General features: G+C 35.7%; 3 protein-coding genes and 1 long non-coding RNA gene across 6 annotated transcripts; 3 read left to right on the top strand and 1 right to left on the bottom strand.

Moving 5' to 3' along the window:
* Positions 274-12,002, bottom strand: LOC109833436 (phosphomevalonate kinase, peroxisomal-like). Of its 3 annotated transcripts, none has more exons than XM_020401100.1 (10): positions 11,746-12,002; positions 11,508-11,658; positions 10,308-10,405; positions 7,211-7,326; positions 7,010-7,062; positions 4,759-5,151; positions 3,867-3,965; positions 3,135-3,362; positions 1,118-1,240; positions 274-824 (listed from the first exon to the last, which is right to left on the bottom strand). In XM_020401100.1, the coding sequence occupies exons 1-10, from the start codon at positions 11,751-11,753 to the stop codon at positions 558-560; spliced, it is 1,536 nt and encodes a 511-aa protein (XP_020256689.1). In that variant the 5' UTR covers positions 11,754-12,002; the 3' UTR covers positions 274-557. The 3 variants fall into 3 exon arrangements, with proteins under 3 accessions (XP_020256689.1, XP_020256691.1, XP_020256690.1); XM_020401102.1 differs by having other exon boundaries at positions 7,211-7,333; positions 11,508-11,647; XM_020401101.1 differs by having other exon boundaries at positions 7,211-7,333; positions 11,746-12,001.
* Positions 13,222-13,765, top strand: LOC109834798 (protein FAR1-RELATED SEQUENCE 5-like). Its single transcript, XM_020402813.1, has 2 exons — positions 13,222-13,308; positions 13,424-13,765. The coding sequence occupies exons 1-2, from the start codon at positions 13,222-13,224 to the stop codon at positions 13,763-13,765; spliced, it is 429 nt and encodes a 142-aa protein (XP_020258402.1).
* Positions 15,134-16,183, top strand: LOC109834797 (protein FAR1-RELATED SEQUENCE 5-like). The gene is made up of 2 exons (XM_020402812.1): positions 15,134-15,662; positions 15,915-16,183. The coding sequence occupies exons 1-2, from the start codon at positions 15,134-15,136 to the stop codon at positions 16,181-16,183; spliced, it is 798 nt and encodes a 265-aa protein (XP_020258401.1).
* Positions 22,446-25,234, top strand: LOC109833435. Its single transcript, XR_002245209.1, has 2 exons — positions 22,446-22,928; positions 23,171-25,234. It is a non-coding gene; the product is annotated as an uncharacterized LOC109833435 (long non-coding RNA).

Genomic DNA, 25,234 nt, shown 5'->3' with positions numbered 1-25,234 from the left:
CATAGGGGGGGAAAAGCTCACACTGGCTTTCAAGCTCTAAAAATACAAGCCGAGGGGATTCAACAAGGGCCAGTAGGAACCTGAAAATGCGTAATGATGGCTCATAGCCGATCCCGCCACCTCAGGCAAGGTGAAAGTATCAATGTCCCACACGAAGCTTTACACTTAGAGATCATATCTCTAACTATTTGTACATGCGACATTTAGTCACACTTGCTGTTGAAATAACAAATACATTAACAAGCTCACAATTTGAACACCTACGCAACTCTCTTATTTCTAAACCATTTTGCTTTTACAATAATTATTTATTCAAAAAACTCCCTACTGAACATGTATCATAAAGTTTGGATATTATTACAATATGAGACCCCAACTAGGCCTATCCAAGCAAACAATAAGTTAATATAATACAGCTGAGCCCATGAATAGATTAAAGAAAATAACTCTTCATGTTGTGCTGCCAAGCTTGAAGCTGCTCATCACGATGTGATTGTGCACCTCAACCACGTTTCAATAAATCATCCTCAGTTACATTTTAAAACAACAATATCGAATTAGTTTAATTTCACAGAAGAAACGGCCGATGTAAGCCCATTGGCTCTGGGGTCGCTTGTTTCCAGTGACACGCCGCGAGGATCTTCTCGAACTAACAAGGGCAAAACCCCCCGTGAGCTCCATGCTTTGCTTACAGCATCAGTGGATTCTCCAAGAATGATTGCAAAAACTGCATCAAAGCCGCCTGCTCCGGGAACTCCAGCTAACAGAACTCCTTCCATACTCATGGTGGCATCCAGAAGTCGAGTTTGTGATTCTGGTTCTATCTGCATCATCGAGAACAAAGTCAATAGTAATATAACATGCTAAGTAAGCAAGATGGATTATTGGTTCAAGTACTACGGTTCTACGAATCCTGAAATATATGCAAGGAGTAAAAGTCAAAACGATATGGTTTGAGTTCACAAGATATGTAAAACAACCAATAAAATTCAACACTACGAAAAAAATAACTTTTTTTAAATGATGGATATGCTACATTTAACTCGCTATAGCCTATGCTCAAGCAGCCGCAGGAAGGAAAAAAAAACCCTGAATGGCCAAGAAAAGAATAACTTACTGGAACCCCTGCAGCATTACCCATCTGTTGCATATGAAACCTGATCTCAAGGAAAGCATCTCTCGCCTCCAGCAATGTTTTTATGACTGACTTCTGATGTTGATCAGCAACTTGCTCCATCCACTACAAATGTATCAATTATACTGATCAACTTGCTAAATGCATAATCACCGTGAAGTCTTCAAATTCTAAATACAGTTAAAACAGTAAACCAAAGATAAGTTGAAACAGCAAGCATTTCATCATAAGAGTTTCTGTCCAGCTGACTACATTTGCTTCTAACATTACATTTTATATTTCCTTCTCTTCTTTGTTGACCAATATTTTAGAAAGCGCTAGGTGCTTCAAGGCGCCGGACTATAGTTTCTTACTTGAAAATAATTTTTCACATCTTTACGGAATAAGTAAAAGAAACTAAAACACATCAAAACATAGATAAGCTCTTAGGCACCATCAGCAACAGGCTAATAGAGGATTAACCCAGCAGAGTCTGACACAAAACATGGGCACATGGGTTGTGTGATGCCCCAAGATAGTCCCACATCAGATGTGGAGACAAATGATCCCACATCGGATGCCGAGAAAAATGATTAAGTGTTTATATAGCGAAGCTAAAAGGCTCAAGTGTAGCATCAGCTAGTCGATTTTGGCAGTGGATTGAGCCAAACAACATGCTACACTCGATGGGTCCCATAACTTGCACCGCGCCAAGGGGCCTACAGGGCCGGGGAGTGACAAATAGTATCGGAGCAGTTGCCAACCAGAAGTGTAGAGCTAAGTGATATGCGGGGCTAAATGCTACACTGTTTGAGCTCGGTGGGAGCCACCCCTAGAGCCCGCAGGAGCTACCTCTAAAGCTGACATCGCCTAGCAATACTGTGATGTGCAAATTGTCATGTCGCGACGAGGACGTCGCATATGTAAGGTGCGGTCATTGTGATGCCCCAACATAGTCCCACATCGGAATGGAGACAAAGAATTAGGTGTGTATATAGTGAAGCTAAAAGGCTCAAGTGTAGCATCGACTAGTCAATTTTGGCAATGGATTAAGCCAAACAATGCGCTACACTTGGGTCCCACAGTTTACACTGCGCCAACGGGCCCGTAGGCCCCAGGCATGACAGGTTGTGCACACACAAAAAGTACATGTCAAGTTGTACAATAATGGATCACAAACCAAATCCATCCGAGCTGGCACAAAATAAAATGCAAAAATGCAAAAAAAAAAAGGTATATGGGTTGAGGAGGCCTTATTTCTCAATGTACCATTCACAAAAAGTAGTAAAAAGGATGAGAAAAATCTTAGAGATGGTAATCCTTCACTTTTTGTGACCTGATAAATCATCTTTCTATACTGATAATCAAGAACCCATTTACTTGTTTAAAACGAATAAAGAATGTTTTCTTCATTGGACGTTTCAAACAGCATAGGGCAAAAGCGCAAGTATATACTGTGGATTCTCCTCCCACAGAGGGTTAACTAGTTAGACACCTGCTCTTAATAATTTCCCTAAATGTATTCGAGCCTAAGCCTTCTTCATCCCATTTACAAGGAACATAACATTCTACAGGAATGGGGAAATTTAAGGATATTACCATTCTACAAACATAGAAGCCATTTTCTTGTTGCTTAGACATTCTTGGATCAGGACAATTTGTATTTTTCGCTTGAATTACGTAGAGAACAAGGACAAAAATCATTAAGTCATAGAACCAAACATAGGTATTTTGTTATGTATTTGTTACGCCAGTCTAATCTCATACCTAAAAAATATATTTATCTGGACTAGTTCATCCCTTCTGTATATTCATGTATCTATTCTCTCAAGAAAGAAGATCACGAATCAAAAGGGAAGGTTGTATTTCAACTGTCTGATGCTATATAAAATGAAACAAAGCAACTTTCTATCTCTAAATTCAACTGAAATAATTTAAATGATAATTAACAAAGGGGAAACATGTTGAATATCCTCAAAAGAACTGCAAAGAACTAAAATCAAACAGTGTACATTTATACCTTGGAATGAACATGAGCACTGCAACTGCTTATAATCTGGTTGTATGTCTCACGTCGTTCTCCTGCAAATTTGTTTAATATTTTGAATTGTGTCTCAAGCTTTGAATTAGCATCAGCCAATCTTCTCCATGTTTCCTGAGATTTCTGAGGATCAGCCTTCTGCCACTGCTTCACTGAACCTACCATGGATGGAGTAGAGGAACCTCCAGCACCTGGTTCCCCTAGCAGCTGTCACAAAATCATAACGGTATTAAATGCAAGTTTGTACTCTTTCGAGCGCGAATTAGAGAAGAGAAGAAAATCGACGTGATTCCCTTAAACCCTTCCATACCACAGCAATTCTGGATTAGTTCAGAAGCAAACTTAAAAATCACCAACACCATACAAAGGACAAGCTTTGAAAACTAGAGAAATGGTATGCATCTTCAAGAATCCAGATCTTGAATATAACGGAAGAGAATAAAGGAGATTTACTGATCATCATCTATAACATTGAGGATCATGAATTACATACATGTCTGTGCAACTGGGCTCAGCATTGTATTCATCCACAAAAGTATTAACATCACTAATGAAAATTGCAAACTACTGTAAATATTACACCATGTGTGATGGTCCCTAACTGACACGTGAGACCCATACATCATCCCAGCACTACCTACCAAATTTCTTGTAGGTCCAAAGTGTTAGTATGCATACCCTAAGAGACATTTAACAGTTAGCTATGCTCACAAGAGTCATTGATGGAGGCAAAGAGAACTTCGACTTCTCATGGTCCCACTTCTCCTTAAGAACATCACCAATGATTGCCAAATTGTTTCCTCCTGTAACCTGCAGTTTCATCAACATACATTAATCACCAACATTATGACAAAAGTGGATTACATATATCCTTCCATATAGGTATATTATAACTTAAATATAACTTGGAGAATAGGCATAAATCTAAAATCTGAGCATGGAACATAAATATGCTTTGTGCCACCAGAATTGTGCCCGTAAACAATTAAAACATACCAGCAGATCAAATAATCAATGCCGTAAAGCAAAAAAGATTAGTGATTTATAAAGGGGGGAAAAAATCTAATGAACTAGTATAATTCTTAGTGGTTTCCTGATTTTATTATTTTTCTGTGGTTGCCTATAGCCATCAGGTGTAGGTGCTTGTACATACTTGAAGTTAACTAAGGCGACTGTTATATGTCACCAACAAACCTAGGTGTTTGTTCTGGATAAAGTTCCACATTGAAATTTTCAATATTATGGCTACACAAAGGACAAGCCTGCCTGATTTCTGATACAAAATGCCAGCTCATTTCCATGATCAGCACAACTGAAATAAGTTCTCTCTCTAGTTCAGTAGGTTTGTAAGTATGGATGATTAGATGTATTGGCAGAAAAAGGCTGGAACATTTTCTTTTAAGTTTTACCTTCAATTAAGAAACAGAAAGGTCAGACAAACAACACATACTGAGTAAGAACAAAATTAAGAAACATGTAATCACCAGTTGGCAGATAAACTAAACCGATAAAGATCTCATATAGATAACCACAGGATCAAGGAGTGGACTAAGTTTATCACATATGAGATATATCTGTAGTGCATGCAGAATAGATAAAAGACCTGAGCAGAAGAAAGAACTGCAGGGGAAAATCGGACATAGCATTGACTGCCATAAACAGCAGCACTGACATCAAAACCACTGCCAACTTTCCCTTGAGCTATGCAATGAGCACTCTGAGCTATGATATGTACCAAATCAAGATCTGAATCCAAAGACTTCTGTTCAGGCATACTTTTCGTTGTCAATGGGAGATTAACAGCTCCAAGGTAATGAAGCAGAGCTGCAACCACAGATGTGGTCATTGCTGCTGATGATCCTAGACCAGTCTTAGCAACATCAGGTTTGCATTTCCCAGCAGCCCCGTTGGCCTCTTCCACATTAAATGTAATTGAAGAGAAGAGTGGAATTGCAGCCAGTGATTCCGGTGCCAAAGGAAGTCCACATGCCTCAATCTAAAATTAAGATTTGCACTTAACTCAAGTACTGATGAACAATAATCTTAATGGAATGAGAAAATAAAAACCAAGAGTAGACACACTATGACAAAAAAAAAGGTGTTGGTTGCAGCTGAGGAGGATTTACAGGTGAAACATACAAAGGAATACAGTAATTTTATTTAAAAAGCATCAGAGGAGCACCACAGAAAAATTTGTAAGATATCCCCAGCTGCTCTGAAGCATTGATTCGCCCCCAAAGGCCACGAATCCGTGTCCGACTCGAATCGGACATGGATTCGTTACGACACGTGCACGACACATGTCCGACACGGTCAATCCGTGTCCGACATGGGTCAACGGTCAAATTAGGCTCGGACACGGTCAAAGGAGCTCGGACATGGCTCGGATTCGCCGAAGGCGGATTCATTCGGGTTGCGGGGTTGGTTGTTAAAATCCAACCCGAACCATTCGATTAAAAAACCCATCCCTATTTCTCAAATCTCCCGTTCGATTCAATCCTCAGCTGACTCAAACAAAAGAAAATAAGAAAAAACCCTAACCCTAACCCTAATCCTCTCTCTCAATCTCTCAGCTTCCACTTCATCTTGAGGTACTTTTTGTTTACAAACTTGTTATTTTGTGATAGATTCATATTTTAGATTGTTAGTTGAATTTTAAAAAATTTTCTATATATAATAATATTTTTTTAAAATCCTTGTCGTATCCCCGTATCCTATTTTTTTGGATTTTGTCGTATCACGTATCCGTGTCCGTGTCGTATCCGTGTCCCGTATCCGTATCCGTGCATCATAGCCCAGCTGTTCCTTTAACTAATAGAAGGGGCAAGGAGTGCAGTAGCCTATTTGCAATTTGCACAACCATGTCATGGATAATCTTTATAAAATAGAACATTAGTAAAATCAACCAATCACTAACATGTACCAATCAGATTATTAAGTAATTATCATATATGGATTGTATATTTATAAGAAGGCACCTGGGAGAGGATTATCATTTTGATTGATTATCTCCCATTCTCCTAAACCAATTTTGCAATTGTGTACAGTGATGTGGTTCTCATATATTATATTATTAATATATTATAAGTAAGAAAAAGTTTATCTCCATTCTAAAACCATACAAATCAACACTGGAAATATATATGGGCTGCAGTTACTATTGGAAATTTTAGTTCTAGCGTAAGTTGAAATGTAAATTCACAAAACTTATAGCCATGCTTTCGGTAGTTCCATCAGTTGTTTTTGAATAAACAAGTCCATGTTCCTTTTCTTTCTCTTCATAATAAATCATGCTCCGAGTGATGTATACTGATAATGTTAAAGAAGCAATAAAGCATAATGTCCTAAAGAACACTTTATCCATGTGTGTGAGACATATATTTGTTTCCTCATGCTGTCAACACTTTTTCTGATGCTGTTGCAAGGAGATAAGTACACTCCTGCAGAACAGCGTTTGTTATCTTTTAAAAGGACCCTGCCAGTCTACCACTACACCAACACTCCAAAGTTTTGAGGATTGAGGGTTATTTTTTTATATTCTAACATGCCCCCGCAGCTTGGGCGCCCTCTACTCATGTGGTGGTATCTATTTTTTTTTAAATCCACTTTAGATTCGTGGCATCTGGGATTTGAACCTGGGTTACTTTGATACCATTTTAAAGAACCCTGCAAGTACACCAAAACTTTGAAATTGTCGCGAGGGTTGAGGGTTATTGTTTTATATGCTGACCGTATCATTGCCAAAAAAAATTGGAAGTAGTCCCACAATGGAAGAAAATGCAGACTGGCAGAGAATGCATATAATAATTGAAACAAAATGAATAGGCTGAAAATGCAAGAAGTAAAAACAGTACCTGATTCCGGTATGAATAAAAATCATTGCTGCCTAAGATGGTAATATCTAGACCTGCAAGACTAAGCCAAATAAAATTCTGGCACACAAATTTGAGTGAAACACTAGTAAATGGTGGTGGTTCTAACAAAGGAAAACACTTCACAGATTATTAGAGAAGTAATCAATGCTGTGACCAGAAATAATAAATTATTAAATGGACCCTGTAAAAGGAGTTTTTGTAATGCATCCTTCCTTCCCTCCTCGCTAGAAGAGACAACATTCGAAGCTGCAACAGAATACTGCACAGCTTGTTCCACAAAAGGGTTTACTGATTGCCTGAAATCTTAAGGTAACAAAATCTTATTAGAAAGGCGAGTAGAGGAATTATATATTATATCTAATTTCATCTCTGTAGAAAGGAATGCAGGATGTCTACATAAATTCTAGATAAGAAATAACCAATATAAAGAAAGACAAGGCCATAGACATTATTAATAAGGAGACTAGAAAATATCATATAAGCTTATCCTTCCAGATGGGACCAGTGCAGACCAGATCACCAAGAGATAAAAAGTTACACAAAAGGTGGAGCAGAAATAAAGTCAATTATCTAACAAATTGTGATGTAAGTCAAGTAAATTAGGAGATAACCATCACCATTTATCATCTAAGCTTTTCCAAGTCTCATGGACACCTATAATTATAAGTAGGCTAGGACCCCATAAAAAAATTAGCCAACTTTTCATGGGCTGCAAACCTGACAGCTGTGCTTACGGGATAATGCCAATTCGTAGCAATGGCAAATATAAGCAAGAGCAGGCCACAGCATAATTCATAAAGCCTAGCCGTGCCAATTGTCAGATAGATAAACCTAGGAGTAATCATGAATTCTCCTAAAAATGCAAAGCATGTAGAGTAAGATATAAGATGATTTTATTTGGAAATAGATTTCATCCTCGAGGAAACAGAAAGGAAGAAAAAGGCAGAAAGAATAGGTTTTAATAAAATTCAAACATATAAATGAATATCACAGAGAGGGAATTGTTGAGAGGGGGGGGGACAGGGAGACACCAAAGAGTAAAGAGAATAACATTTGAAAACTAAGGGAATACAAATAAATAAGTTTCTTCACAAATGTTGGGGATTAGGGGAGAGACAAAGTCCAAACGTTAGGTAAATGTTGACCTATTTATAGGATTGTTGATGGTTATTCAATTCATCAAAGTAAACATCTTTTGCTAGTGTTATGCCTCTTCTGATGAAGTTTATATACTATAAAAGTCAAGATTTGATTAGTTAACATCTTCTTATGGTACATATGATATCATTATATATGCAAAATAAAAAAGGATGGTTGAAGTCTTCTTACATACAAGCATAATTATGAGCAGAAGGCCTCGCTTGGATTTTTCCATATATATGATATAGGGAGTCAAAGTCATGAGTTAACACTTAACCATCATGATATATGCATGTGAAGTACATAGGTAGTCAAGGGTTTAGATAGCCAATTACACATAAATACACTTGTGCACGTGTGCCAGACAGATCAATGAATGGCATGGGATAGGTTTCATAATATATGTAAAATCAAGGATCAAGGGATCTAAATTGTTCCATAATATGAGGCAGAGTATCTGCACAAAAAGAAACAAGAAATTCGAGTTTAGTTCGAGTGTTTATCGATCGGGTGGATCTATATGTTCCGGGGGCTAGGACCCCATAAAAAAATTAGCCAACTTTTCATGGGCTGCAAACCTGACAGCTGTGCTTACGGGATAATGCCAATTCGTAGCAATGGCAAATATAAGCAAGAGCAGGCCACAGCATAATTCATAAAGCCTAGCCGTGCCAATTGTCAGATAGATAAACCTAGGAGTAATCATGAATTCTCCTAAAAATGCAAAGCATGTAGAGTAAGATATAAGATGATTTTATTTGGAAATAGATTTCATCCTCGAGGAAACAGAAAGGAAGAAAAAGGCAGAAAGAATAGGTTTTAATAAAATTCAAACATATAAATGAATATCACAGAGAGGGAATTGTTGAGAGGGGGGGGGACAGGGAGACACCAAAGAGTAAAGAGAATAACATTTGAAAACTAAGGGAATACAAATAAATAAGTTTCTTCACAAATGTTGGGGATTAGGGGAGAGACAAAGTCCAAACGTTAGGTAAATGTTGACCTATTTATAGGATTGTTGATGGTTATTCAATTCATCAAAGTAAACATCTTTTGCTAGTGTTATGCCTCTTCTGATGAAGTTTATATACTATAAAAGTCAAGATTTGATTAGTTAACATCTTCTTATGGTACATATGATATCATTATATATGCAAAATAAAAAAGGATGGTTGAAGTCTTCTTACATACAAGCATAATTATGAGCAGAAGGCCTCGCTTGGATTTTTCCATATATATGATATAGGGAGTCAAAGTCATGAGTTAACACTTAACCATCATGATATATGCATGTGAAGTACATAGGTAGTCAAGGGTTTAGATAGCCAATTACACATAAATACACTTGTGCACGTGTGCCAGACAGATCAATGAATGGCATGGGATAGGTTTCATAATATATGTAAAATCAAGGATCAAGGGATCTAAATTGTTCCATAATATGAGGCAGAGTATCTGCACAAAAAGAAACAAGAAATTCGAGTTTAGTTCGAGTGTTTATCGATCGGGTGGATCTATATGTTCCGGGTGTAGCGCAGTCTGGTCAGCGCATCTGTTTTGGGTACAGAGGGCCATAGGTTTGAATCCTGTCACCTTGATGTTCTGTTCAGTCATATGCTGACCAAGTCTTTTAATATAGATTAGTATCTGAATTTTGAGACTTCAACCTATTGGAAGAAATTGTAGATCCATAATTCAATCCAATCAAATATGAACATGAATCTTTCCATTTATGAAAAGATAATACAGCTAACATGTTTTAGTAATGTTTCAATAATCTATATGTACTTTAGAACTCTCAGGAACCATCCCTGATATTCTTAAAGAATTCTTTCCAAGCTAGCCGATGGGACAACATTGAAAAAATAACGCAACGAAATACCAGAAGTGAAAATCATCTTTAGTAGCCAACACAAGGAAATATTAGAACCTAAACTTCAACTAATAACTCGAAACTATAAATGTGATGCAACTCCTATATAATCCTGCATCATAAACACCAAGCTCAGATCAAATTGATTTGTAATTGCATTTTGTGCTCCTACAGAAACACAAGCATATGTATGCTATCTGGACTGAGAAAAAAAGGAACATAAAACCAGAAGAAAAAAATACATACTACAAGCAAACTTGCCTCGAGGAGGTACATTTAAGGGCTGAGTTCTTAAGAGAAAGCTTGTACGTAGCTTCCCGGGAAAGCTGGGGAGATGTAACTCGCACATCAGTCCATGACTGCAAACAAACCAAACAAATTACATTATTATTTAAGCATGATAGTTTCTATCACTAGTCGTTTATCATATTTCCTTGATCCTTTTCCGATACAACTTATCATAATCCCGAGATCCTTTCCTGATGCTGATGCAGATGCAGATATCACAGTACGTTGAGTAGTATACCATCTAACAGAAGTAAGAAATTGAGTTCTACATACTTAATAAGGTTCATTGCCTCTTAACTGGTCGTACTAGTTTCTATGCATGGTTTTATTCTTCATTGGTGCATGAAGAAATGAACAATTTCTTTGAGATCTCTAGTAAAATTACGAATCATATGTTATACATATTTTCTACACTCTTATGCACAAATTTTGCTTGATCCATCATTCTACAGTCCAATTCTACTCTTTAATATTTATCCCATTTCTAGTTTCAGATACCATTTTGCTTGTTGACAAACAAGGTTTTAAATACAGGATACCCGGGAAGTATCGAAGGAACAAAATCCATATCAGATATGTCGTAAAATCGGAGTGACCTATAGGATAATATAATATCCTAAAATGTAATCTAAACATCCTTAATGAATTCTAAGCATCTAAAAATGTAAATTATATCTTTAGGATCACTAACCAATCTTTTAAAACAAAGTAAAGACTAAACCGACATTGCAACAATTTGGACGATTTTTTCAAGGCCAACATGTCAATTGACATATCGGGAAAGTCCTCGATATATGCCCAAAAATTGCCAAAAGTGACATTGTTCTGCAGCTAGCCACATAAAATAACACATCAGCCAATACAGCAGCTGATATATCGGCCACATTGGGGATATATCCGAGAGTTATACTTCAAAAGTGATTAAATCTTGTAGCAGAATCATAATTGTCCATGAAAAAGCACAAAAGAGCATAAAACAGAAAACTGACAATCTAAATTATCTAGTAAAGCATCTCCTAATGACTTTTTGTCAACAAAATTTTATAAGAAGGATATCACCTAAATCATTCATGTTGTTACAGTGTACGCTTAACTAAAATGTGAATTTACTGGAAATCATCAAAATGAGGAGAGCACACACAAAAAAAAAAGGATAATTTAAGTAAGGCTCACCCAAGCCCAGCTCTCGGGTTTGATCTCGTCATGAAGAGGCTTCACTATCGCGTAGAATCGAGCAGTGGTGCTCAGAACCAGCCCAGCATTGGGCCTGTCTAGAACCAGGTAACCGCCGGTGATCAAAACTTTGCCCGGAGCTGAAGCGACGCTGCAAAAAGCTACTTGAAATCAAATCCCTTAAAAGGTGGGGAAAGAAATTGAGAATTCAAACTTTAGCTGAAAACAGACGACTCACACTTCCATTGCCAAATTCAAGTACCGAGTCGATCAAAAATTACAGCGGATTTGATCGAGACGAGAGAGATTTGAGAAGAAGTCCAAAACCCTAGAATCACTGCGAGAGAGAGTGAGTTGCAAGAGATTTTGCAGATCGAATTTTTATATCGGTATTCGGAAATTTTCTATAAAAAAACGTTTTTGGAACAATATTTCTGTTGCGCATCAGATTCGAAACATAATAAAAAAACCCTCACGTGGAGCGCGTTCGTAGAACTAATGGCATATTTGGATGGAGTTGAGAGAGTACGAGAAATGTAATTTTAACATTGTTTGGAAGTTGGATTTAGAAAAATAGAAGAGGGGAATAAAAGGAAAATTTGTGCTAAAATGTTACCCCCTAAATTTAGGGTAACGAAGGAGAATGGAAGGAAGGAGAATTTTTCCCTAATTGAACTCCCAAACATATCATAAAAGTTTTGCTTATTAACCACTAGTACTCCCGTGCACACCCGTATGCACAATCCCAGCCGTCCATTCAACAAAGATCTCAGCCCTTCATTCAAAACTCATCCTTTAAAATCTCTACCCCTTCTCTTCCCATTTCAGACCAGATCTCAGCCCCCTCTATCCTCACCTCCGCGCCGACCTCGCCGCCCGCCTCGCCCGCGGTCGTCGCCGCGGCCTTGAGTTCTCACTTCGTCGCCGCCGCTCCCTCAAGCTCAGCCTTCGCCTGCGGACCACGCCGCCGTCGCTGCTCCCTTGAGTTCAGCCATCGCCCACGTCGAGGAGTCGTTGCCCGCCTCGCCCTCGTCGCCCGCCTCTTCTCAAGTTCCTTTTCACCGTCGCTCCTATATTTCAGCCTTCGTCTGCCCTCGCTGCCGCTCCCTCGAGTTCCCACTTCGCCGCCACTCCTCTCCCCGCCTGCCCTCTTCCTCGAGTTCCCTCCTCGCCCACGTGACAGCCTCGAGCTCCCCTCGACCACATCGCCTCTTGATCCCTCGACGTCATCTCCTCCTTCAAGATCGACGACCTTCAGCTTAACCAAGTTAGTCCATATAATTTTTTAAGTCCTAGATATTCATATAATTTTGCTATGTAAGTTTAGTTAGGGAATTTTTATTTTTGTAACTCTTATTGATTTTGGGATATGAATTATGAATATGACTTTTTGAAGAAAGGAATAATAGTGGGGATTATATTTGAGTTTAGATTTTGGGATAGGTTTCTTGTTAAATCGGATATGAACTTTAAATTTGGTTTGAACTATCATAATTTTATTTCATTTGAGAGTCGAACTTATATCTTGAATTTGGTACAATTTGAGTTATTATTCATTGGGGTTGATTTTAATTTTTGAGCTTATATAATGAAATTGTTTAGTGAAATTAAAAGTTCAACTTGATAACGATTTTTTAAAGATTTTAAACTTCTTATATGTGATAATTTGATAGCTTGTATGGATACTCCAACAATTCTCTCATGTGATACAACAATGGATGAAGATGAAAATAAACTTATAGCCCTTAACCTTGAAGGCGAGGACCATGATTTACTATCTACGACAAGTTTTTTCTCTCAGGTGATAATATCTTATTGTTTTAGTGTCCTACTAACTAATGACATATACGAAAATAGTTTTCTTTAAGCATGAATTGAGTCTTTTTTTCATAAGTTTTGTTTCTCTATTTTTATAGGCATCCGAGCATGAGGAGAATGTTGATGAGACTATTGGTGTTGAAAATGGTGAAGGTAATTATGTTGTTGATCCATATATCGAAATGAAGTTCTCTACACATGAGGAAGATTATAATTTCTATGATGCATATGCCAGACTTAAGGGATTTGTTATTCGCAAGAGTCATACATCTTGGTCGAGAAAGAAATATGCAATTATATCTAGAACCTTTGTATGTGACAAAGAATGCTTTAAATTTTTAAAAGATAAAAGAGAATATCGTCGGAATGTAATTCAAAAATCCGATACAAGATGTGGATGCAACGCAAGGATGGTTATTGGAGTTGTTAGAAGCACTTGAAAATGGGTGGTCCGAAATTTTAACATTAATCATAATGGTCATCCATTAACCACCCCAAATCGGGTAAAGAAACACTACTTACATCAGACACTTCATCGATCTCAATCGACAAAAAAGTTGATAAATACTCTTGATGACCAAGGTTTACGGCCTTCTACCATTTGTAAGGTTGTAGACGTTGCTTGTGAAAATGAACAAGGCTCTCTCACTCAACAAGAATTCCAAGATCATCTTAGAATTAAACGAAGAAACAATGTCGGCCATGAGTGAGTGAACATAGTTCGTCAATTTCAAGAGAAAAAGATATCTGATCCACAATTTTACTTTGCACTAGATTTAGAAAATGATGGGACGATGAGATGTGTTTTTTGGATGGATGGTAGGGCGAAGACTTCTTACTTGCAATTTGGAGATGTTTGTTTTGATGTTACATATAGAATAAACAATTTAAAATTGTCGTTTGCACCATTTACATGCGTTAACCATCATTGACAATCTACTCTATTTGGGTGTGCACTATTGGCCGACGAAACGGAGGAGACCTTTATATGACTATTTAGTCAATGGCTAAAATGTATGTCGGGTATAGCATCATTAGCAATCATCATTGATCAAGATAAATCTATGTGTGGTGTAATTCACAAAGTTTTTCCTCAAACTCGACATCGCTTTTGTTCTTGTCACCTTCATAGGAATGCCTTATAAAAAATCTTCAATCAATGCATAATGATTATAGTGAGGAAGTTTTTATAAAGTATAACAAATGATATTGGAGTAAAACAAAAGAAATATTTAAAAAGCTTTGCGAAGAAATGAGGGACAAATATGGTACAAATAAAAGGAGTTGGTTAGTAAATTTATACAATCATCGAGATCATTGGGCTCATGTGTATCTTAAAGATGCTTTTACTCAGCGGAGTGAGGGAATTAATATTTTTTTAATCATTTTTTGAATGCCAATACCGAGTTACATGATTTTGTTAAGCAATATGATAATATCATCAGAGCTCGACGAGCCGCTGAACTTGAGCAAGATTTAAGTTCACAAACTCAATTCCTACATTGATAATTGAACATCCAATTGAAAAATAAGCTAGGGAAAATTATACAAAGAATATGTTTACTATCTTTCAGAAAGAACGCAAGGATAGTTACTCCATGCTTCATGAAAGCTTGTCGAAGGATAGCGCAAGTGCTACTTAAGCCGTTTGGAATATAGATAGGGAGAGTGAAAGCAAGAAGATAGTAAAACATCATGTTGTCTTCAATGCATCCAAAGAAAAAAGAATTAAGTGCTCTTGTGCGAGATTTGAGATGGAAGGTATATTATGCAAACCGGAAGAAAAATTTGAAAAGCGTTGGGAAGAAATGAGGGACAAATATGGTGCAGATAAAAGGAGTTGGTTAGTAAATTTATACAATCATCGAGATCATTGGGCTCCAGTGTATCTTAAAGACACTTTTACTGCAGGAATGACATCTACTCAGCGGAGTGAGGGAATTAATGCTTTTTTTGATCATTTTGTGAATGTAAATACCGAGTTACATGATTTTGTTAAGCAGTATGATAATGCTGTCAGAGCTCGCCGAGCCGCTGAACTTGAGCAAGATTTTAAGTCCACAAACTCAGTTCCTACATTGATAATTGAACATCCCATTGAAAAACAAGCTCGGGAGAATTATACGAAGAATCTGTTTACTATCTTTCAGAAAGAACTCAAGGATAGTTACTCCATGCTTCATGAAAAGTTGTCGAAGGACGGCGCAAGTGCTACTTATGCCGTTTGGAATATAGATAGCGAGGCTGAAAGCAAGAAGATAGTAAAGCATCATGTTGTTTTCGATACATCCAAAGAAAAAAGAATTAAGTGCTCTTGTGCGAGATTTGAGATGGAAGGTATATTATGCAAACATATCTTGCACATTTTAGTAAAAAAGCAAGTATTAAAAATTCCATCAAGATATATTATGCAAAGATGGACAATTAATGCAAGACATGTTGGTTTCAGAGTTGTTAGAAATTGCATTACAAATAGTGAAAACTAACTTTTTATCATTAAACATTGGGCCCTTGGAAGTAGATGTAACAAGGCACTAAAAGATACATTAACTTCAAATACTCTTCATGATAAGTTTAGTGGTCTTTTAGACTCATTTTTTGAAGAAGTTGAGAATTACAAGAAAGAGAAGGAACTTAACGATAATGGAAATGAGCGCAATACCAACAATAAGATGCCTACTTCATCCATACCCATCTCTATAGAGGAAGCAACTCAAATCACTATTCGTGATCCAGATAAGCTCGTTGCCACTAAGGGACAATCAACACAGGCTACTAGAATTAAGTCCGGAATGGAGATATCACAAGAAAAGAGTATAAAAAAGCAAAGATTTTGTGGATTTTATAAGGGAAATTGACATTATATAACGAGTTGTCCTTTAGCTAAGGTATTATGTTTAATCTTAATTTGATGTTTTTTTCATTTCGATGTGTTTGTCATGATAAAGTTGTAATTTTTTTTGTAGATAAAAAAATGTTGCAGGTGGAGGTCGAGAAAGTTAATGGAGGGTCAAAACAAAGTAGTTTGCAAAGCGTATTTCATTAGGTTACAAAACTAATCATGTGTTTCAGAATATGTGATAATTTGAACTAAAGTTATGTATGTATGGATGCAATTATGTGTTCTTTGAACCGTGTGTACCTTAAGTTTGCGAGTTGATAATGTATGAATTAATCATGTGCTTTGGAATAATGTGATAATATGAACTAAAGTTATGTATGTATGAATGCAATTATGTGTTCTTTGAACCATGTGTACCTTAAGTTTGCGAGTTGATAATGTGGTTGTATGGATTAATCATGTGGTTCGGTATAATGTGATAATTTGAACTAAAGTTATGCATGTATGGATGCAATTATGTGTTCTTTGAACTGTGTGTACTTTTTTGTTTGCAAGGTGATAATGTGGCTGTATATATTAATCATGTGTTTCGGTATAATGTGATAATTTGAACTAAAGTTATGTATATATGGATGCAATTATGTATTTTTTGAACAGTATGGTTATATGTACCTTAAGAGGTACAAAAAGTGAATAAGGAGTTAATTTTTTTTCAAGAACTGAGAGCTATAAAACTTTAATAATTGGGTACAAAAGTGGACTAAAGAGTTACAAAAAATGAATAAGGAGTTATAAATTTTTTCCCAGAACTATGAGCTATAAAATATAGATAACTTGGTACAAAACTAGACTAAAAAGTTACAAAAAATGAATAAGGAGTTATAAATTTTTTCCCCAGAACTATGAGCTATAAAATAGAGATAACTGGATACAAAACTGGACTAAAGAGTTACAAAAAATAAATAAGGAGTTATAATTTTTTTCCAGAACTATGAGCTATAAAATAGAGATAACTGGGTACAAAACTGGACTAAAGAGTTACGAAAAATAAATAAGGAGTTATAATTTTTTTCCAGAACTATGAGTTATAAAATAGAGATAACTGGGTACAAAACTAGTCTAAAGAGTTACAAAAAATGAATAACGAGTTACAAAATATTTTTTTTTGAACTATGAGTTATAAAACTTCAATAATTGGGTACAAAACTGGACTAAAGAGTTACAAAAAATAAATAAGGAGTTACATTTTTTTATGAGTTATAAAACTTTAATAACTAGGTACAAAACTGGTCTAAAGAGTTACGAAAAATGAATAAGGAGTTACAAATTTTTTTTAGAGCTATGAGTTATAAAATAGAGATAATTGAGCATAAAACTAGTCTAAAGAGTTATAAAAATTGAATAAGGAGTTACAATTTTTTCCCCAAAACTATGAGTTATAAAACTTTAATAACTAGATACAAATTTGGACTAAAGAGTTACAAAAAATAAATAGAGACTATAAGTTGTAAAATAGAGATAACTGGGTACAAAACTGGTCTAAAGAGTTATAAAAAATGAATAAGAAGTTGCAAATTTTTTTTTTAGAACTATGAGTCATAAAACTTCAATAACTGGGTAAAAAACTAGACTAAAGATTTACGAAAAATGAATAAGGAGTTATAATTTTTTTTCCAGAACTATGAGTTATAAAATAGAGATAACTAAGTACAAAAATGGTCTAAAGAGTTACAAAAAATGAATAAGAAGTTATAAAATATTTTTTTTAGAACTATAAGTTATAAAACTTCAATAACTAGGTACAAAACTGGACTAAAGAGTTACAAAAAATGAATAAGGAGTTACAAATTTTTTTCCAGAACTATGAGTTATTAAAACTTCAATAACTAGGTACAAAACTGGTCTAAAGAGTTACAAAAAATGAATAAGGAGTTACACAATTTTTTTCTAGAACTATGAGTTATAAAACTTTAATAAGTGGGTACAAATTTGGACTAAAGAGTTACAAAAAATAAATAAGGAGTTATAATTTTTTTTCAGAACTATAAGTTGTAAAATAGAGATAACTGAGTACAAAACTGGTCTAAAGAGTTATAAAAAATGAATAAGGTGTTGCAAATTTTTTTTCCAGACCTATGAGTTATAAAACTTCAATAACTGAGTACAAAACTGGACTAAAGAGATATAAAAAATAAATAAGGAGTTAAAATTTTTTTTCCAGAACTATGAGTTATAAAATAGAGATAACTGGGTACAAAAATGGTCTAACGAGTTACAAAAAATGAATAAGGAGTTAGAAAATATTTTTCCAGAACTATGAGTTATAAAACTTTAATAACTGGGTACAAAACTGGACTAAAGAGTTACAAAAAATGAATAAGGAGTTATAATTTTTTTCCATAACTATGAGTTATTAAAACTTCAATAACTAGGTACAAACTGATCTGAAGAGTTACAAAAAATAAATAAGGAGTTACAATTTTTTTCCAGAATTATGAGTTATAAAACTTCAATAAGTGGGTACAAAACTGGACTAAAGAGTTATAAAAAATGAATAAGGAGTTACAAAAGTTTTTTTACCAGAACTATGAGTTATAAAATAGAGATAATTGGGTACAAAACTAGTCTAAAGAGTTACAAAAAATGAATAAATAGTTACAAAATTTTTACCAAATTATTAGAGTGACAAAATCTATATAATCTGCAAGCATAAACAATTCAATCAAGGGAATAGAAATTTCAAGCCACAACCATAAGAGAAACCTATCATGTTCTCATATCCAATTTGCATTTTGTTTATCAGGATACTAAGCAAAATGCAATATGCAATCTGAACACATTCTAAATCGCAGATAATGCAAAAGGTACAGAGAAGCTTGAACTAGTCCTTCAGCAAATTGCATCATTACATTTCCAAAAACATGTGAATTACATTGTCCGAACTGTGGTTTTACAATCGTCACAAATATGGTGAATCGCGTGTTTACAAGAGAGTTGCACAAAACTTTGCTCTGTACTTTGCACACTCTGCTTGTGAGATTGTTATTGATTGCTTTTTGACAATACTGTTAATGAATTCAATCATAAAGATCTCACAATCTAAGGTTCTGCATTTAAGTAAAAAAAATTACGATATTGAAAATGACTTTGATAAAAAAATGAGAATTACAATAGACATGCATGAAACACATACAATCCTTGTTGAGGAGCGACAATTGACACAAGTTCATGGTGCTCTAATTTACCCAACGTCCAATTACTCTCTATGAAACTTATAAACTTATTTCTAAATTTTGCAGCATCAGTAGTATAAAGGGGAGATTTGATTGAGGAGTAGTGATAGAATTTTTTCTCCACTCTCACTAACTCTACCATGTGCCAATGTCCGGAGCTGATAATTGGGATCAAAATTTTTTCACACTCTAAGAACTTCTGCTGAGAAACATTTTCCTTCATTCGTTTTACCATCAATTCAAGATTTCCTTCCAGAAATGCTTGCTGAAAAGATGCATCAATGTAAACAATGTAGGGTAGCATAATAATAAATACCACCAACTAATGAAAAAATGTGGATATACTTGCTGCAAGCCAAGGTCTCGTAACATGAATATTTCGATCATAACTATTAGTTATCTCAATCTTATAACAAAGCCGAATAACAAATGCATTGACCACCTACAAATTTTCCCAAGAATGAATAAAATATTTAATATAAGCTAAATATATACAACATAAACCAAACCATAACACAATTCAACACCTACATCGTCACTAAGGTCATCTCTTCTCAAAAGTTTATAAGCATCTAAGCGAGATACACTTGCTTCGATACACTTTCAAATGAATGTATCACTATATAAAAGTAGGCAGTGAGAAAATTATGACTTAAAGATTTATTATTAGAATAAGTCATTAACAATTACCTGGTCATTTTCGATTGTAGAAAGTTGTCTATTAATTTGTCCTCATAATCATAGACCAGTGCCTTTCCTGATAGTTGTGAGATTTAAGTATGAAGCCTTCTTCATTTATGCACTTCTTTTTAGTAGTCCCCTTAGGACTATCCAAGATCTAGATGACACATTTCTTCTTTGTGCCTTCTTTGGGTTGATCTAGATGCAAATAAGGTGAAGTAACAGAGGGTTCATCCTTCCTCTTCCCCTTTCTGACAGCCCGTTTGATGGATGATATTTCCCTCTTATTATCATTACCACCTTTCTCTTTTTGAGAAATATCTCTATAGAGTTGAAATGTATATAATTAACAAAGAGTTACACAAGTATTATACAAAAAGTAAAAAAGTAAAATTTAAAGAGAATAGAAAAATACAAAGTCACCGAGCATCTTCTAAAATTTTCATGTCTCTTGAGCTCATCACAAAGTCATCATCAATATCAACTTCCTCATTTTCTTCTTTAATATTTTCCTCGAACTAGTTTTAATTATCCTCTTTCTCTTCCACATTCTCATAATCATTAGCTTCCATATCCTCTTTGCTTTTATTCTCTTCATTTGCATTTCCCTTATCCTCTTTCTCCTTGTTTTTATTTATGCCTCTAGCACCACGCTCTTCTAATTCTCGTAATTCAGGAGTGAGCTCATTTAACGTATGTCTTCTTCGCAATTAATGCAATCAATTCAGCTTTCCTTAATTCATATAACACAAAAAATATACAAGTATTAGTACTCATACTATAGTTGCAGATAAAGACACTAAAAAAATAAAGGGACATAAAAATAATGAACTATTAGAGCAAAGATATGTACAAATACTTCTTGCAATGCTCTATGAATAAGAGGAGTATTCTCTTAGCCAATATCCGTAAGAAACTTCAGATCTCTGGATAATTTGTTCATGGTAGTCCTCCTCCACTTTCTGGTATTCTTAACACAAAAGTACGGCGGTAGCCCTTCAATATCTGAAGTACACTCTAATCCCCCCACTTTTTCATAAAACCAAACCTACAAAAAAAACCTATACATTAGCATGTGCATAAAAAAATATTCATTAGCAAAAAGAAAAGTTATACAAAATAATTCTCATGTAACTCACCAATAATACGAAGGAAAAACCACCCACATATGAACGCTCCCCTAATCCCCTCATACTAATAGACTTCTTTGCCTTGATCATCTCTTTGCAAAGAAAAGTAAACACCACACCACACCAATTATATTTCTTCAAAGTGGACAACTGCTCTGCATATCTAAACTCCTACAATGGACATGTCCTACATGTCCGCGGGTATAATATGAAGCCAATAATGAAAGTTACAATAAGTTTCACACAAGTTATAGGGTTTTTATTAGCCATATCTACAATCAGCTCAGACATTCTATCGCGTTTCCCCCAAATCACCGCCTTCTTTTCCTCATCGACTTTCGTCTTGCCTTTACTCTTACCACCCTTCTTCTCCTTGAGTGTCTTATAATTCTTTATAATTTGAGTGTAGATTGTATTAGCCGTTGTTCCACTCATTTTTATCGGAATTCACTCCTTTGGCAAACCGGTAATTCGGTGAATATCCTTTATACCAAACGCACAATCTTTATTCCCAATCATAAATGAGTATTTATAGGGATTAAAATTTTGAATTAAGCAATCAATTGTTATTTGCTCATTGCTCAAGGATGTGGGTATCCGAAGGAAGTTGTGAAAAGGTGTCGTCTCAAGGGTTTTCATAAGCCTTTCATCCAATACTATACGCTTATCAATTAAATATCGAAAATAACAAAGATTGGACGGAATTCTCAATTGTGTTTTCATAGCCCTACAAGAGAATAGCTAAGGATATATTACATGCCGAAAAACACGCATATAAACACTAACATTATACCTAAATAAATACTCGACATGACAATAATCGCCATATATTTTACATTAGGAAAGTTAAAAGTGCAAATTAGTCGGTAGTACTAGTAAACATGCATATAGACATCATTAAGTGCAAATTAAGAATAGCTTAACCAACCGTTTCTAGCTGTAAAAAATTTAAAAAAATCCTAGAAGAAAAAAGAAAACAAATAACTTTTTCATCAAAATTTACTTACGAAGATGGAGGATTCTTGCATTTAGAAGAGGAAGATTTTGATTTTGAAGAAATTGAGGATGTCGACCCCTTTAATTTGTTCGAAGCCATGACTTGGGGGCTATGGCTACGAGTAATTGTAGTCAACGTTGGAGGAGTAGTGGAGCCTTTAGTTTAGTCCTCTTGGTAGAGTATTAAATATTCCCTACTTTAAAATGGTCCAGTCCAAATTGAAAAAAAAAGAAAGATGGGAAATTTTTTAAAAATTTATTTCTCCTCCTGTCTTTCCTTCTCTACACCCCAATTTAGGGAGGAGGAAAAATAAAACATTTTTGTGAGAAATTTCCCCTTCCCAAATGGAGTTAAAAAGTGTCTAGTTTCCTTCCCCTACCTTCGCATACCCCATCCGAACACACTGTTGACAAAATTACTACAATGTATATTGCTCCCAAAGATTGATAAAAATTTTCGGACTGTCAAAGATTTAAGAGATTTGAGAAGAAGGGTATAGATGAAAGAACTATACCTGGATATCTTTGTCATGCTGCATCTCTATCTTCTCCCCTTCAATCCTCCTCCTCCTGCATTCAACTCCAATGAAAGCCCTTCAGCGATCTCCCCATAATCCCCAAATTTAAACCTCTCTAAAACCCTGAGACTCTTGATGTTGCTCAATGTTTCCTGCTGAGAGGAAGATGTTCGTCTTTGCCCTTGAGGTGTTCGATGAAATGGGTAAGAGAGCGGTTTCTTGATAAATCACTTTTTTATCACCATATTTCCTATCAACTGTACACTATGTGCACTTGCTAGATTATTGATCAATGCCAACCAATTCATTGGAGGACACGACTTCATCACATCTCTTTCCAATTGTAGGGATCTTGTGTTTCTTGACACTTCACGAAATAAGTTTGAAGGCGCGCTTTCAAATTCTATCAAAAATCTTTCTGTTGATCTTTATTATTTTTCTGCAGCTCTAAACAACATAGAGGGAGAAATTCCTACAACTTTAGGCAACTTGAGTAGCCTTCTTCTTGATCTTAGCACGAACAAGCTAGTTGGACGATACCACATGATATTGCTAAGCTAGAGAAGCTTCAGCTTATGTACCAGGGTAGTAATAAAATCGGTGGACCACGACCATCAAAGTTAGTTCAGTTAAAGGCTTAGGTGCACTGTTCTTTGATACAAACAAAGTCATTGGACCTACACCGGATTCTATAGGTAACATCAGCCTGCTGCAACACTTGTCTCTTGTCTTCCAACCACTTATCATCAACATTCCCATGAGGTTGTTGAACCTAAAAAAATCTAATTGAACTGAATCTTCGCAAAATAGCCTTCATGGATTACTTCGTCCCCAATTGGGTAACTAGAAGGCCCTCGACATTTTCAATCAATCAGTGAGTAAGTTGTCAGGTGAGGTGACATATCTAGTGCTCTTGGCCAGCTTGCGATTCAAATGGTGTAACTTCAAATTCAATGAAAAAGCTGCTCCTGCTCAAATATATCCTCCCAATTGTTGCTTCTGTTGTGATTGTCCTGGTTAGCCTGTCCTTTGTGCCCATGTTCTTTCGCAGGAGGACAGTGACAGACATAGGTCACGATGAGTTTCCAGCTTTAGATACTCACAGAATGGTTTCATAGCATGACCTTGTTCATGCAACCGACAATTACAATCAATTCAATCTATTAGCAAAGGGAAGCTTGATTCACTTAAAGAGGATGTCTTGATGGTGGATTGGTTGTAGCAGTGAAAGTTCTTAACTTGGAAGTTGAGGGAACTCCAAACTCTTTTGGATCGAAATATCAATCTTTGAGCAAAGTCCGGCATAGGAATCTAATCAAAATAATGGCAACATGTTCCAAACCATACTTCAAAGCTCTCCTCCAGTTTCATGCCCAAAGAGAACCTTGATGAACGGTTGTATTCTGATACCTGCTATCTCAGTCTTCATCAAAGATTAAGCATAATGGTGGATGTATCATCTGCAGTCGAGTATCTCCGCCATCACCATCCTCATTATGTGCTCCATTGTGATCTGAAGCCAAGCAATGTTTTGTTGGATGAAGAAATGACAGCACATCTTCTTTGGCATCTCAAAATTGCTGCTTGGTGATAAGTCATTAGTATTGGCCAGCACGGCAGGCACCATAGACTAAATTATAAGTTCTTTACAGTATGTTTGCTATGGTTTCTCACATGTTATAGGCTTAACTGAGTAATTGAAAATAATATTTGTAACAAAATATGGCTCTATGGCAACAGTCTCAAGAATGGGCGATGTGTACAGCGTTGGAATCCTTTTGTTTGAAATGATCACTAGAAAAAACCCAACTGACACAATATTTGGTCGAGAATCAAGTTTGAGAGAGTGCGTAAGCAAAGCATATTCTTCTTCTTTGTTGGGTATTGTGGATCACAGTATTTTAAAAGAGGGTTCTAGTGCTGAGCAATTGTCAGAAGATTTATCTCCCTTGCACCGGTGCTTGTCTTCTATTATTGGGTTGGGTTTGGTTTGTTCGCTGTACTCACCTATGGAAGGAATTGCAATGACGCTTGTGGTTCCCAAACTGCAGGATATTAAACAGGTGTATGTGTCTCAAATCTCTGTTCTTGAGCAGTATCAGTGTCTTAGCTTGTGAAACTTGTTCATCCTTTGGTTGAGAGCATGTTTCTTTCCCTGTTGTAATCATCCAAGTTTACTTAATCATCGTCTTTGAATGCTGCTATCATCCAAGTTTACCTAAAATTGTTCAACATGCACATTGGACATTTAGTAACCAATTTGGATGGTTGAAGACTTGAAGCTGAGAAAGTTTGAATGAAATAAGATAAACACAAGCATGAGAGACTACAGGAAACTCAACTCGCTAAATTAGAGTAGCACATATTCTGCTGCTCCAACCAGGATTGGTGTCATCTGTATTTGGTTTCTTCATATGCTGCAGTTCCAACTAGTGATCTCATACAGTGTTAGAGGATCTTGGTATGTCATGATCTCTTGGTTTCTTTTTTTTTATGTTATCCTCTTGTT

The sequence above is a fragment of the Asparagus officinalis genome, chromosome 3 (genome assembly GCF_001876935.1).
Source record: "Asparagus officinalis chromosome 3, Aspof.V1, whole genome shotgun sequence".
Classification (NCBI taxonomy): Eukaryota; Viridiplantae; Streptophyta; class Magnoliopsida; order Asparagales; family Asparagaceae; genus Asparagus; species Asparagus officinalis.
Note: the sequence above shows the minus strand (reverse complement) of the source record. Positions and strands in the feature narration are given on the sequence as shown.

Coding starts and splice junctions, on each gene's coding strand:
- LOC109833436 (XM_020401100.1), bottom strand. Junction 5,152..7,009: donor TTTATTCATACCGGAATCAG/GTACTGTTTTTA, acceptor TCTTAATTTTAG/ATTGAGGCATGTGGACTTCC. Junction 1,241..3,134: donor GTGCTCATGTTCATTCCAAG/GTATAAATGTAC, acceptor ATACATTTGTAG/TGGATGGAGCAAGTTGCTGA.
- LOC109834797 (XM_020402812.1), top strand. CDS start 15,134: ATGAGGGACAAATATGGTGCAGATAAAAGGAGTTGGTTAGTAAATTTA. Junction 15,663..15,914: donor TGCGAGATTTGAGATGGAAG/GTATATTATGCA, acceptor GTGGTCTTTTAG/ACTCATTTTTTGAAGAAGTT.
- LOC109834798 (XM_020402813.1), top strand. CDS start 13,222: ATGGATGAAGATGAAAATAAACTTATAGCCCTTAACCTTGAAGGCGAG. Junction 13,309..13,423: donor CGACAAGTTTTTTCTCTCAG/GTGATAATATCT, acceptor CTATTTTTATAG/GCATCCGAGCATGAGGAGAA.